The following is a 15,640-nucleotide window of genomic DNA, read 5'->3' as shown; positions in this document are numbered from 1 at the left end:
GGGTCTCCATAGTATGATATTAATTATGTTTCTGTTGTCTATTTCTGAAAATGTCTCGAAGTAATCCATTCTGAAAGAGAGACTGGTTAACGCATTCACTGTCAGACTGCAAAAATGTGTCACTCCATTGCCAGGGTTTTTGTCACTTGAATTCCAGGACCCAAAAAATATTGATAATATTCATACACACACATAAACATTCAATACAGTGTTAGAAATGTTACGCTCTCTTCTTTCATCAGAAAAAAGGAGTTATTTCCGAAATTATATGCGGCTGGAGTTATCTGAGATTGAAATGAGGGTGGCTGTACAAAATACAATACATACATATTGATTTGTATAGCACTTTAACATCAACTGAAGCTGTAACAAAGAGCTAACATGGACACAATGTAAATCCTCTCCACTTGTGGGAGTGGAAAACATTGCCAGAAGTCTGACCAGCGCTTTATCGGCACCCAAGCATAAAAAAAAACAAAAACAAAACAAATTCGGGAACGGTGCTCTACGTCATATTATCAATTCCCGAATAAATTCGTGAATGGCAGTGAATGAGGTAATGTGTCTGACAAGTGTCATTTGGTGGCTTGGTAATGAAGTGCTGCCTGAGTTTGGAATCTGTGGTATACGTGGTATATGTGGTATACGTTTGCAATCTGGAATCGGCAGGGTGAACATCTGCTTTTCTGAAAATCGCCAATAAAATTCACTCAATATATTGCTCATGTTTTTTTTCAACTTGGCCAGTATGCTGTAGGTCTTTTAGTATTTACAGTAAAGTCTCGTTATATTGATATTCTCCGGAGTCTGAAAAATATCGATATAACCGGGACTATCGATATATCCGACCCTGCGCGCATGTAATTTTCTCCTTGCGTGCATAGAAATAGTATCGTAATAAGCGGTACTATCGATATAACCGATATCGATATAACGAGACTTTACTGTAGTTAGAACATTATAGAGACCGTTTTTTTAAACAACTGGCAAGACTTTTGAATAATATGGGATAAATTATTTCTTTGGAAACAGGCTAACACAAATAGCAGACCAACCTCATTTTGCAATGTAGTCAAATGCAATTGTCAAAACTTACATGCAACAATTTTCGAAGAAACCCTCTCAAATAGAAGAAAATATGATTTCGTAACAGGACTTTGAAAAAGTAATCACGATCAGTATTATTTCTCATCATCGTTCAAAGTGATTAAGTAGCCTTCCACTTACTTTAAGAAGGTAGACCTGACAGCCTGAATAGTAGTCATACTCCAGGCCGTCAAAGGTGTGGTAATGTCTATCGCTGTAGACAGTGCACACAGCTGGACATGGTGAATAACTACAGTTGAAATAGCCACGGTGACACACGCTGAGGAGATGGCGAACAGCATGTGCATGTTAGAAAAAAAAAGAAAGCAGACTGAAAGTTTAATCTTCCGGACGGTGTTTTTTTTTCTCCTAAAATGAGTGTTGTTGACAATGAAGAAGTCCAAGATGGCGCCCGAGTAGGCTTCTTTTGTTGTTTTTGTGTTTTCTTTTGTCACTTTGAGTTGTTGTGCATCATGTGGAACAGATACAGATTGTTTTTCAGCATGTTTCGCCACGACATTCATCAAGGAGACTGTGCTGAGCGGTTGCACCTTTTCGGCAGCACGAATATGCCAGCACCGTTTTTGATTTGTCATGGCAGGCAGATTTGCACAAGGATAAATCTGGTTGCAAGAATGGGTGAGTTTTCTGGTATTCCCCAAAATACCCTCTCATTCGTTAGGAGAATAACACATCATTCCGAGAGAGTCTTTGACATACCATTTATAACAGGACGTTTCCACAGTTTCTCCAGGGAGGTACTCCAGACCAAGCCAAACACAAGGGCAGTTCTCCGGATAGTAACACTCCCCACGGTGCAGCACCAGCCTTTAAATAGAAATTACCAAGCATACAAATATACATTCGGAATCAAATTGTCCATTAGACACAGACACAAACCTGCAAAGAAGAAAGCCAGCGATGCGGAACGTGATCCTAATATTAGTGTGAAGATCGTGAAGATGAAAGCATACGCGGCATGCTCTCTCTTGATTAAGTTCACCGTGGCTTTAATCATTGGAGATGACTACCCGCTAATTACATCTCCATCTCACAGACAGCCTCGGGATTTTCGTCCTCTTGTGCTCACATCCACTTGCATACATTTGAAAATTAATCTCATTAATGGGATCATTTTGTCAGAGATTTGCCAAAAGAGCTGAAATTGCACTGATGTTTCATGTTGTTACTTGAATCATTATTATTTGTAAGTGTACCTACAAGGCAATTTCAGGACCCGGATGACAGAAATGAACAATAACAATGGTGATAGGGTTGGACGTGTTATTACCCAGGAGGGCAGATACAACCCGGGATGCAAGGCGTATTGGGCGGGCAGGTGACATTCAACATGAGGTTGAGGCAGGTTGGCATGCAGGCCACTCCGCCTTTCTGCTCGGCGCAACTGTGGAACACTTGACCCGTTGGGCACTGCCCGATTTCTGGGCTGTCTGGCTCTAAGTAAGCGTCGAGAAAGAGAGATGCAGGTAAATTGGATTGGATGTATCGTTATTCATTTCGCGGTGTTACAAGACTGCAAACATAATAAGCTTGATTTCAACAAGGGAGACTGAAACAGCACTTTGTTGTGAGAAGAAACAAGAACTGAAGGAAATTGGAGTGCCATGGTAGGGGGCGGGGGGTTACCTTTCTCCTCTGGTACACACTCCAGCTTCCCGTTCTTGCACAGGCTGGTAGAAAATGAGGTAGAGAAGAAAGATTAGCCCAACCGAATTTTGTCTCAATTGAAAATCCTTTGATAATTTATAGTGAAACCACTGATGAGTCAGTAAAATTGACATTTGTGATATCACCGACTCGTATAAGTTGGTGTTGATGAAAAAATATATATATTTGCTGGAAAATACATTTATTTCTGCCTGTATGCAAATTTTTGTCCTCTAAAATGGCAAATAAATTGCCCTAAAAAATGATTTTTTTCTGAATATCGTCATAGGCTCAGTAGTTTCGCTTTTATATTTATAAATGTATTTATTGACTCATTAGTCACTTAATGAAATTAGTAAGTGTTGATAAATTCTGAAAAATACACTACTTTGTATTTCACAACCGGTTCTTTCTGATGCGCCATGATAGTGCCCCGAGTAGCTAGCAGTGACTTGAGATTGAAAAGCAACACAATTGGGACAGAGGTCAGATAAGGCTCCAAATGCAGATGACACCAGAAGAAGGGCAATAAATACAATGTAGTGAAAGGTCTGGACCATTTTTGATAGTGGTACACGTTTTTGACAGATCAGCTAGTAATGGCTCGCCGTAGCGCAGCTAAAGGTAAAGAGGAAATGCGCTATCGAGTATTTAAAATACTGCTACTGCTAACACTAATACTAATACTAATACTAATACTAATACTAATACTCGTTGTACTAAGTTCATCCTGTCTACTTGATATCTAATATTAAGCAGATTCTTTACTTACAGACAGTGTAGGTGTTCAAAGAATGCAACGAAGGCGGAAGTAGTCGCCGAAACATGTCAGCTAATTGAACACCGACACTGTCTGTAAGTAAAGAATCTGCTTAATACTAATACTAATACTAATGCTAATGCTAATACTAAAACTAATAATAATACTAAGGGTCTCTATGTACCATTGATACATAAACTGGCAAAAATCAGATTTATTATTTGGTATTTTTACAGTTCAAAAAAATTCCCAGTGCAACGTCTCCCTCCCAAAACCCTGAAGAATAAGTGTTCGCAGTACATGTATTTGCTACTCTAACATGACGTGGATATTGCAAGCAATACGGCAGCCAAATTGATTTTCTACATTTTGGAGCAAGAAAGCTGTAACTCACCAGGGTCCAGTAGGGCTGAAGATGACCTCACCTGGTTGAGACACACCTGCCAGCGTGTAGCAGTGGCACTGCGCCCTGCCAAAAAACAGACATTAACTCATCCACTGCTATTCAAAAATTTATTTGGGAATTGAAAATAAAAATAGAGCACCATTCCCGAATTTGTTTGGGTTTGTTTTATATAAATAAATAAAAGTGCTGGTCAGACCTCTAGCAATGTTTTCCCTTCCACCAGGGAGGAGGATTTGCCTTTTGTCCATGTTAGCATTTTGTTAGAGTTTCAGCTGTTGTTAAAGCGCTATACAAACCAATATGTATGTATTGCGATGTATTTTGGATAGCTGCCCTCATTTGAAGCTCATATAACTACAGACCCATATAATTTAGAAATTAACTATTTTTTTCTGTTCAAAGAAGAGTGTCTATGGTTTCTTACGCTGCATTTAATGTTTATGTAGTCCTAAAACTCAATATTCTATGGTTCCTGGAACTCGAGTGACAATGACAAAAACCCTGGCACTGGAGTGGACCCATTTTTGCACCTCTGGCAGTGAATAGGTTAATCAGAATACCGTGTTTAGATTCGTGGCGCCAAAATACTCGTTAGACAGAGTGATGTGTTCACATTCTATTTGCGCAGGAGTCTGGACAAGTCTTACAGTCGCACACATCGCTGGCGCACGTCGTCATAGTAACTGCCGGCGGGACAGCCACACCCCTCAGCACAGTCATCGGGGTTGCAGATTTCAATACTAGACAGAGCACGACAAGACCGCCCGCAGGACGACACACACGAGTGGTACACCATCCCTCCGAGACACACCACCCCTACATCCATACAATAAACAGAAAGAAAAGACATGACCTACTTTCTGTAATCAACCCTTTCCCATAATTTATTTTGGAACAATTATGTAAAGATATTGTTTAGGAATCTCGACGGCGGCTCTCACGACTCACCACATTCGGAGACGTGCGCACGGAAATTAATGTCAATTCCAATTTTAGAGCAGAGGAAGGCGTAGTGGGCCAGTGCGGTACACAGACAAGCACTCCCGCAGCGGCAGGCCAAGTAGCGACATTGCTGACGGTAGACGTTTGGACCAATGTAGCCGTGACACGGGGTGAACACGCTACCCAGGAGCACCTCACACTGAGAGGCATAGAACACTAAAAAAAGATAGGCGCACACACAAGCACTATCCGTAATATGTACAAATACAGTAAAGTCTCGTTATATCGATATCGGATATATCCATAGTCCCGGTTATATCGATACTATTTCTATGCACGCACGGAGAAAATTACATGCAAACAGGGTCGGATATATCGATAGTCCCTGTTATATCTATATTTTTTCGGACTCCCTTGAATATCGATATAACGAGACTTTACTGTATGTCATTCCACCATGATGTCTCTCATCCACTGGAGAAAAGGAGGCTTTCATTCTCTCTTTCATCTCAAACTCCTTCATGTAATCGTGTTTGTCTTGTACTCAAACATCATAGAGTGGATGGGGAAAGTCATTCAGATTGCACAACTGTCCATGTTTTTGTTACTATTATGTTTATTATTTTGCTTTGTGTAGACTATAATGTGAAGCGCGTTGTTTACGGCTGCAGCTGTTGTGAAAGTGCGAAATAAATTAGGATTTATTGTATTGTATTGTTTTGTATGTCTATATACACATAATATAATATAATATTATTATTATTATTAGTAGTAGTAGTAGTAGTAGTAGTATTATAAAATGTATTATTATTATAATGTTACAGAAGGCTTGTGCTTGCTTGTCTTTAAAAAAATAGTCTTGACTTAACAAGAATTTGGTTGAAATTGTCTAATGTACAATGCCAAGTGTAGCAAATTTCCACGAGAATCCCACATTAACCTTATTACAGCAGACAGCATATCGCGTGATCAGGTTACAAGGAGCATGAAAGGATTAACTAATTGAATTACCATTCTGTAAATTCATCTCGCACGGGTCAACAATGGGCAGGTTAACCGGCGCAACGCAAGCTGAAGACACTTTCCAAGCGTTTGCATGAAGCTGTGGAGTACCCTCAATCATACCAGCAGGGGACCTAGACACAAAGGAAATAAAAGATATAAAATGTTGTCAAATCAGATTTAACTGTCAAGCATGGATTCGAAGCGATAAGGGAAAACTGACAGAAAGTCATCCCGGAGATTTCCATTTAAAGTCCCGCATAGACCGAGTGTCAATCCACGCCAGTGGCTGTCCAACTGCAGATGGACTCGGCCGCCTCTGCCATCATAATGCAGCCTCAGACCCAACCGTGTCTTCAGTTGAGTGAACACAGATGTCAGCTTGCGCACATCCATTGCATCTACACACCCGGATGGAGGGGGGAAAAGGGAATGTAAATAGCTGGTAAGGTGCTAATTGGATTCAAAGTTATTCTGGCTGTAATTGATCCTCAAATGGAATCCATATCATGGCAAGTGCACAAATGCCAAATACACATCCTGCATAAATTTACCCGCTATAAATCTCAACAAGAGAGAAAGCGAACAGCATTACATATGATGCAAACATAGTCCGTTATAGGAAACATTAAATTTTCAAAAGTAATTCCAGAGGCTGCCAGCCAGTAGAGTAATATGGCGCTTGATCTTATTTAAATCAATGGGTGAGAAGAGTCAACATAGGCGTGCTAAACACCATATAACATTTAATATTTTTATGATCTATGTACTGTATTTGTGTTTACTTCCATCACTGCTCGGTGATGATGCTTGTTCAGTTTATTTGTGTGTCTCGGGGTATTTGCACAGCTTTTGCTGGTTTTGTGTTTTCAGTAAGTGTTAATGGCCGTCATTTGAATAATATCTGAAAATTGGAGAAAGTAATTTCTGGATGGACTGAATATGGAATGAAAGCATATGGTAGTATGTTGAATGATATCGAATGATATGCATGAAGCCGACTCATTTGGATTTTTGTGTTGGAAAAAACAATACATACAAAACGTGGGTTATTAAAAAAAACATATGAAGGTTTTGAAGTGGTCTCGTCAAAATCCAGACTTGAATTGGATTGAATTTCCATGGCAGCTCAACTTCAAAGATACTCGAGTGATGGTGAATTGAAGCAATTCCGCAGAATTAAAATAAATGAATAAAATAAATAAATAAATTAAAATGAATGAATTAATGAAGGAATTAATGAATTGATAAATGTATAAATGAATGAAGAAATGAATGATTAAATGAATAAATGGATGAATATATGAATGGATATTTGAATGAGTACACGAATAAACGAATAAACGAATGAATGAATAAATGAATGAATGAATAAACAAATGAATATATAAACAAATGAATGAATGAACGAATGAACGAATAGACGAATGATTGAATAAATGAATGAATGAATAAACAAATGAATGAATAAACAAATGAACGAATAAATGAATAAATGAATTAAAAAATAAACGAATGAACAAATAAACAAATGAATGAATAAACAAATGAACGAATGAACAAATAAACGAATGAATGAATAAACGAATGAACAAATAAACGAATGAACGAATAAACAAATGAACGAATAAACGAATAAATGAATGCACGACTGCACGAATAAACAAATGCACGAATAAACAAATGACTGAATAAACAAATGAATGAATAAACAAATGAATGGCAGGCGGGCGGACGTTATTATATTAATTAATTAATTAATTAATTAATTAATTAATACATATGAAAGCCAAAAGTGAATTTGTCAATAGCCACCATCAATATAAGGAAGGATAGGCGCTGAGTTGACACCGATCACCACTCCTCCTTCTCTGGTCAGGGTGATCTGACGACTGACATCCTCCTCAAGCACCAAAGTCACTGATTGAATACAAACCTGCTTCTGTAAGACATGACAAGACAGGTTAAAGATGAGTGTGTACATGAATGCATTGCATGAGCAGCCATTGGGGGCATAATTTAGGATTACTAAATATAAAAGTGAGGAATCCTGAATTACGTCCCTGACGGCTCCTTATATGGCTGTGAACACTTCATCTCCTTGGCACCTCATTGCAGGTCGTGTACTGCAGCGTGACAGTAAATCTGCTGCTTCCGCGGCTTTTTGCGAGCACATACTGGCACGCTCCCGGCTGAAGAAACATCCTTCCGTCGAAAGTGGTTACAAACACATCGCCCACCACCGAACACTGCGCTGAGGGTGGGATGGACCAAACAAGTAAAGAAAAACAAACATTGCCTCAATGCTTTTTCAGCAAAAAGGTCAGAAAGTCTAACCGGTGCAGTTGTTCTCCGTGCAGTTCCATACACCTCCCATGCAAATACTATTAAAAAAAAGTATTGAAAACATTGAAAAGCACATCAGGGAAATTAATATTTCTGAACAGAATATATGTCAAAACTCACCAAACACTGCAACCTTGTCTAAGTACATGTCCGTGCATGTATGACGAACCATGGTAAACACACGGGCATTGGGAAGCGGCTATGCATGTTCCATTTTGAAGAATGAGCCCTCATGAAAAAAAAAAAAATCACATGAGCAGACCTGGAATTAGCGAGCTGAGTGGCATGAAATTTTGCTTGGTTGGAAAAATAACTATACAATTGTAAGGGGGGAAAACATGTGGTGCTGTTTTGCTATTTTGGCATTTTAACTTTAACTCATTCACTGCCAGACGTGCAAAAATCTGTCCATTGCAGTGCCAGGGTTTTTGTCATTTTCACTCGGATTCCAGGACCCACAGAATAATGAGTTTTCGGACTACCTAAACATTCAGTACAGTGTTAGAAACCTTCGACTCTCTTCTTTCATCAGATAAAATAATTAATTCCTAAATTATATGGGTCTGGAGTTATATGAGTTTGAAATGAGGGCGGCTGTCCAAAATACAATGCAATACATAGTTTATATAGCGCATTAACAAAAGCTGAAGCTGGAACAAAGCGCTAACATGGAAGAAAGGGAAATGCTTCCCCCTTTGTGGAAAAGAAAAAAAACTGCCAGAGGCAATGGCCAGCGCTTTATCGGCACCCAAGCATGAAAAAACAAAACCCGAACAAATTTGGAAATGGCGCTCCACGTTATATTTTTAATTCAAGAATGAATTCGTAGATGGCAGTGAATGAGTTAAAACATCCCAAAGGTCAGTTATTATCACACTTTTTCCCCCATTTTCTATGCGGTTTTGTGCATTTCCACCCAAAAAGAAAATGCACCGATAAAAAAGCCCATAAAAATTAATGATGGTAGTTTTTCCTATATGGACAACTATTTCATCTCTCTCCAAAGCAAACTAGCAGTGAACATAAATGACTAAATTCCTTATCTTCACTACCATCAGGACAGTAGCAGCCATCCAGGCAATGCAAGTTGGTTCCTAGGCACTCTTTTTCAAAGGTGCAGGTGGGCGGGCAGCAACTGATACAATCTCTGTACACAAAACTCTCCTCACAGCCATCATCTACAGAGAAAGAAAATTACACACACGCACTGAAATTTAGTCTGAATGTGAGTGTTTTACCCTGTCCTGTTCAAAAACGTTATTGATGGATATCTCTATAAGATTATACTGAGTGATAATCCTGCAGTGCGGGTAGGGAGCGGAGGGGGGGGGGGCGTTTGTACTGATTATTCTTTTCCACTCGTAAAACAGTCTGGGCGTAAATGATAAACTTGTTTAATATCTACGAATGCAATCAACATCGACTTGGAGCAAGAAATGAACTCCTTGACTGAAACTCCGCAATAGCCAATTGGAAAGTGAGGGAGGAGACTCATTATCAATCTTGGAGATGTTGTTGCATGTGTGACACATTACAGACGCTCCCTAATTGACGAACATTCGAGTTACGAATAACGGTACATACGAACATTGTTGCGTGTACACTTATGTTGAAATTTTTTCGGACAAAGATGTTGTAAGTTAGATTTTGTATTGCGTGCCCTTTTTCCGGCTGAGCTCGCTTGCGAATGACTGCGTACTGTGCTTTGCGCTCACGCACACACATATATTGGAGGTTTCAAGGGCTGGATGTTTACGTGACGGACACCAAGGCTGACCAATCAGTGCCCAGTTATGCTGAAGTGTTGCCAACGAATTCAGGCCCCTTGCGATTGGTTGCGGAGAGTATGTGGGCGGGGAGGAAATCCCTCTTCACAGTTGATGCTCCAGGAGGACGCGATGCATCAAAAAAGTAATGGCTGCTGGCATGTAATTCAGTAATTAGGTGCCAGCAGCTTCAGTAATAGCTTACTGAAGACCCAAGGATATATGTCGTCGTGCTACATTAGGTGTGAATTTATCTTACGACTTTTAGAGCGTCTGTGTTTTATACTTCCCCGTTCCGTTTTTGACTTAAACATACATTCCTTACATAATTATATAATAATTATAGTAATTAATTAATAATAATAATTACATATATAAAAAATAGCACTGAATCAATTTACGAACAAATTCCCCTTAGGAACGACCGCTCTGAACCTATCTCGTTCGTAAGATGGGGAGCTCTGTATAAGAGACCTAAAACCTGTTTGTGTCTAACTGTTCCGCTGTTCAAAAGTGAGAAAACTTACTGCAAGAAGGAAAGCTATCCCTCCACTCCCTCACTGGGTATCCCACATGAGAACAGGCCCGGGTGTACTCCACCAAGGCCCTGCAAAATGTCTCCTCATCATCAGCCCTATGGTAGAAATACACGTCGAGTGATGGGGGACTGCAGCTGAGCTAGCAATACAAAACACATGACAAGAACAGTGGAGGTGTTATAAGAGGTGTGACTTACACGCAGAGGTCAGCGACACAGCTTGCCACAAATGGATTGGGATCAATATTCTCATGACAGGACAGAAACGGGAAGAAAAGGAGAGCGCTGCATTTCTCGATGGCATCCTGCAATGGAGATGAAAGACGCAACGACTATTTGGAAGTCCAAACTCAACCTGTAATGCTTCGTTGATATTCACAGACACGATCATTTCACAATTTTCGACTACTAGCACTTAATCAAACATACAGGACGAAAGTTTGGGCGATCACACGGCACATATAGATAGGGAGCAATGCAACCACAATGACTGTACTGGTGTACTTGAGTAGTTTGATATTCCACGTTATCATCCGAACCTTCAGTGCAGTGTGAAAATGGGGTTCTTACATCCATGACTGATTCGCTATCACACGGTCCACTGAAGTCGAGATCCACTGAAGGACAGGTTCTTTCATGAGGCAGGTCAATTGCCCAGCTGTTCGCAAACACTGCAGGCTCATCGGTTTGTATGCCTGAAAATACACACTGTGCAGTGATGACAAAGCATTTGTATTCCAATTTTCACTGCCAATACAGTGATACCTCGGTTTTCGACCATAATCCGTTCCAGAAACCTGTTCGAAAACATATTTGTTCCAAAACCGAAACAGCATTTTCCATTATAATCAATGTACAGTGGGACCTTGGCTTACAAATTTAATTGGTTCCCAGACAGAGTGTGTGAGGCGAAAAGTGTGGATCCCGAAAATCAATTTCCCATAGGAAACCATTAAAATGAGAAAAATCCGTTCCCAGGTCCCCATTAAAGATACTTTTCTAGGTTCTAATTTTCTAAGCCTTAAAACTACACAAAATATACCTTATTGTATGCATAATAAATGTGCTATAGTATTATGATTAAAGAAATAAACTATAATGTACAATAAAGTCATTTTATTTACCTTTGTGATAGTCGTTAATGGCTTGATGGAATGGAGTGTCCGGTTTCCTCAACATTAAACACTTGATGAGGAATAGAGGCTTCTTTCACCATCTTGAGGCATGATCCTTTGTAGGTGCTTTCTCTGTGATAATTGTATCTAGTTCTTCATCAATTGTGATCTGCTTAGCTGGATTGATAGCTTTTTGTATCAAGTGTACAGATGACTTTGCGGGTTATTTGTGGAGCCTAATTGATGGGATATTTTAACTGTTTTCTATCCATTTTCTCACTATTCTCACACTCTCACACTTTGGTTTTTTTGTTTCAAGCTCTGTGATCTCCCTTTCGTGTGTGTGTGTGTTTTCTCACTCTCTCTTTGTCTGCCTGTCTCTTTAATGTTTAACATCCCCCCCCCCCCCACTGCTGGGTTCTTGACCAATCACGTGGCTTTAACCGAAGACTGGGGGCGGGGAATAGGGGACAAAAAACGGTGGCCACCATTTTCTTGTTAGAAGAACGGGCTCGTTCACTCATTGTGGAGCTCCGTGTGTATCCCGAAAAATAGTTTGTATGCCAAATATCTAATATCGAGAATATCTGTGCTGACAAAAGGTATAATAATAAAACGGGGATAATAAAACGAGGTAGCGACTCTTACCGCGAGCGGTGGTGAGGTCATCAACCCCGATGTTGTTGAAATTCCCACACAAGCCACAAGGGCCCCCCTTGTGCTCCTCGCTCATCTTCAGGTAGACCCCAGAGGTTCCATCCCATGCCAGAGAAAATCCAAAAACACTCTTCACCAGCAGGTAATCGGCCAATCGCTCGATAAAAAGGCCACCGATAGTGTGAGGAAGACGGAGCCTGCAATTACACAAAAAAATGGCGTTTCCAACTTTTAAAATACGCCACAATATAGACCATTAACGACACGATTACCTCTGCACATCACATACCTGCGGCCTCCCTGGTGGACATGGTATGCAGATATGTGGATTTCTTCCTCATTTGGGAAGAGCAGGCTGAGAGCTCTTGGACATGAATAAACACTCCCGTCACACACTCGGCTGTTGTGCACCTGGAGGCACGTCAAAAAGGACCAGTTAATGAAGAATGTAGAAATTCTCAAATCCTCAGCTATATTTATAGTGCCCCCTCGTCACTCAAGACTTGAAATATACACAAATCAGCCCGGAAGGCTGGAGACACTGTACCTCAAATATGGATAAAAGCTCGGTCTTACATTAAATAAATTAGAAATAAGCCATTCAAAAGTCTATGTTAAAGACTTTGGGGGGGGGGGGTGTTCAGTGTGCTTTCTCTTACCCACACAGTGTACTGTGGTGTTACAGAGTGACAGTCCTGTGCCAAGATGTAGGAACACGTCCCAGGAAAGTAGAAGTAGATCCCATCAAACGTTTCATAGTGATGCTGACCCCAGGATCTGCAGATCCCATCTCTGTCTTGACCCTGGTTGGGTACTAGGTGTATCCGTATGTGGTTTTGGAGACATACATTCAGCCAATAAATACAAAATAACATGAAAACCTTCTCACTTTGAGCATTAGATGTCATCATTTTGTCTTTAACCCATTCACTGCCAGATGATGTGCACATATGTGACCACTCCGGTGCCAGGGTTTTTGTCATTTTCACTCAAATTGCAGGACCCAAAGAATATTGAGTTGTAGGACTAAATAAAAATTCAATTCGGTGTTAGAAATCTTAGACTCTCTTCTTTCATCATAGAAAAAGTTAATTCCTAAATTATATGGGTCTAGAGTTATATGAGCTTGAAATGGGGGGGAAACATTTCTAGAGATCTGACCAGCGGCAGGTTTATTTCGAGATTACTTGGTTGTAGAGCTATCCGCATTGAAAGTGGGTTTGTTACTTAGTTTTTTTTTTGTTCTTTTGACTTCAAGACGGCGCCGCGAGAGTGGCTGCCTTTCCATCAGCTCATGTATTTTGTTTTTCTACTTTCATTCCTTTCATCACTTTGCTGCTGTGAAATGTAAATTTCTCCACTGTGAGAATAATAAAGGCAAATCCAATCCAATCCAACATTGCCAGAGGTCTGACCGAAGCTTTAAACGCACCCCCGCCCCCGCCCGCAAGAAAAAAAAAACAAACAAATTCGGGAATGGCAGTAAATGAGTTAAAGATGATTCCTCCTAGCCCCCCTTATCACCTTAAACCACAGGTGTCAAAGTCAAGGCCCGCGGGCCAAATCCGGCCCGCCACATCATTTTTTTCGGCCCGCGAAAGCAAATCAAACTTGTTAAATTCCATGATCATTACTAAAATCTGAGCCAAAATTTCAGATTTTTGGATGTCAACCACAATTAAAGTCATTATTCTTGACTTCAGATTTGAAAACGAGTTATTCATTAATTTGCTGTGTGCTCTATATGTAATATTTGAAGGGATTTAAACATTCTAATGGGTTCCCTAAATTCATAACGGCCCTCGAGAGGAAACCATAACTACAATGTGGCCCGCGGCAAAAAATGACTTTGACACCCTGACTTAAACACTCTTCACAGTTTGTTGAATCTCGACAGCTGACAATATTGACATTTAAGGGGATCCGATAGTGGATAAAGTAAATCATCTTGTCTTTTTAGCAAAAACCACTTTACACTTTACATATGATACGATTTATTAGCAAATGAATTGATAAAACATACTCTATCTTGACGTGTTCAGCTGCCTGAGCTTCTGGCTTTATCTCATGAAATAACCGGCAATGCTGAAACGGGCTTTGGAAAAGAAAAAAAAGCACTGGTAAAGCCTCGTGCCGTATCTCCTTACAACTTGTGATTGTATGATAATTTGGATTTAAAATGGCCTCATTACATATTTTCTGCTGTGTGTGGGATAGAGAGCAACTGATCTGTGGAAATTAATTCTAAAATTAATTATGCATACATCTTTCATGAATACCTGCTAAATAACCAGGGAGTACAGCATGCATACAATAACATGGAAACATACTCATTACCGACTTCTTCAGTCGACAACATATGGAATAACTTTGATAAGCCTTTATCAAACAGTCCAGTTGTTTTTATTTTATTTGTGGAGTTCAGATTTAACCAACAAATACCGTATTTTCCAGTGTATAAGGTGCACCCAAAAGCCTTGATTTTCTTCGAAAGATGACCCTGCGCCTTATACTCAGATGTGCCTTATATGTGATGTAATATTGAGCTACAACAGGTCTCGCGACTACTGTCAGCAGCCACCCACTCCATGTCCCCCTGTAGATCAGGAGTGCGTAATCCCAGCCTTTACTGGAGAGCCTTATAATGTGGTGTGCGTTATAAATGGAAACCCTTTATGTATTCATATATTATACACTGATACCTCAGCTTAGAAACTTAATTGGTTCCCAGAAAGTGTGTGTAAAGTGAAAAGTTCGTCTTCCAAACATTTATTTCCCATAAGAAACCATTAAAATGAGAAGAATCCGTTCCGAGATCCCCATAAAACACAATTTTCTACGAAATAAGCCTTAAAACTACACAAAATATACCTTATTTTATGTATGTATTTATGTTAAATGTGCACCTGTATTGTAATGAAAGAAATAAACTGTACGGTATAATAAAGTCATTTTATTTACCTTGTGATGGTAGTTGTCAATGGATGACGAATTTCCAGGTAGCCTCTTTATGATATCCGAGTGAAGTTGCCGTGCTTTCTCTGCAATAATACCCTCACTCACACTGTCCCCTGCTAGCTGCTTTTCATTAATCCAAATGAACTGAAGTTTTTCAACCTCTTCTATTACCTGAGACCGTTGCTTAGACAACACAGAAACACCCTTAATAGCTTCCTTGTTCTTAAGGATGGATCTTAAGATCTTAAGGATGTAATGGTCGTCTTAGCGTAATGGTACTGGGACGCTAAGTCACACAAACGCACACCTTGTTCGTGTTTTTCGATGATCTCCTTCTTCTGCTCAACCGTAATTTTCTTTTGTGTCCTCTTCGGCTTAACACCAGCCTGTGATGGG

At 39.9% G+C, this 15,640-nt stretch overlaps 1 protein-coding gene across 1 annotated transcript in view; it reads right to left on the bottom strand.

Annotated features, from left to right (window-relative positions):
* Positions 1-13,299, bottom strand: part of otogl (otogelin-like) — a 35,734-nt gene extending 22,435 nt beyond the window's left edge. Inside the window, 20 exon segments of the mRNA XM_088995991.1 lie at positions 1,228-1,366; positions 1,807-1,914; positions 2,378-2,543; positions 2,734-2,777; positions 3,909-3,983; positions 4,568-4,736; positions 4,869-5,078; positions 5,874-5,998; positions 6,088-6,265; positions 7,680-7,806; positions 7,973-8,118; positions 8,202-8,248; positions 8,331-8,439; positions 9,263-9,388; positions 10,504-10,610; positions 10,713-10,819; positions 11,085-11,209; positions 12,278-12,483; positions 12,576-12,697; positions 12,946-13,299. Of these exon segments, the coding sequence (XP_088852117.1) occupies positions 1,228-1,366; positions 1,807-1,914; positions 2,378-2,543; positions 2,734-2,777; positions 3,909-3,983; positions 4,568-4,736; positions 4,869-5,078; positions 5,874-5,998; positions 6,088-6,265; positions 7,680-7,806; positions 7,973-8,118; positions 8,202-8,248; positions 8,331-8,439; positions 9,263-9,388; positions 10,504-10,610; positions 10,713-10,819; positions 11,085-11,209; positions 12,278-12,483; positions 12,576-12,697; positions 12,946-13,269 (2,760 nt within the window). The 5' untranslated portion in view covers positions 13,270-13,299.
* Positions 13,300-15,640: the final 2,341 nt, after the last annotated feature.

This window comes from Hippocampus bargibanti, linkage group LG05 (genome assembly GCF_051943395.1).
Source record: "Hippocampus bargibanti isolate YZ-2025 linkage group LG05, ASM5194339v1, whole genome shotgun sequence".
Classification (NCBI taxonomy): Eukaryota; Metazoa; Chordata; class Actinopteri; order Syngnathiformes; family Syngnathidae; genus Hippocampus; species Hippocampus bargibanti.
The sequence above is the reverse complement of the archived record's forward strand: the minus strand, read 5'-3'. Positions and strand labels throughout refer to the sequence as shown.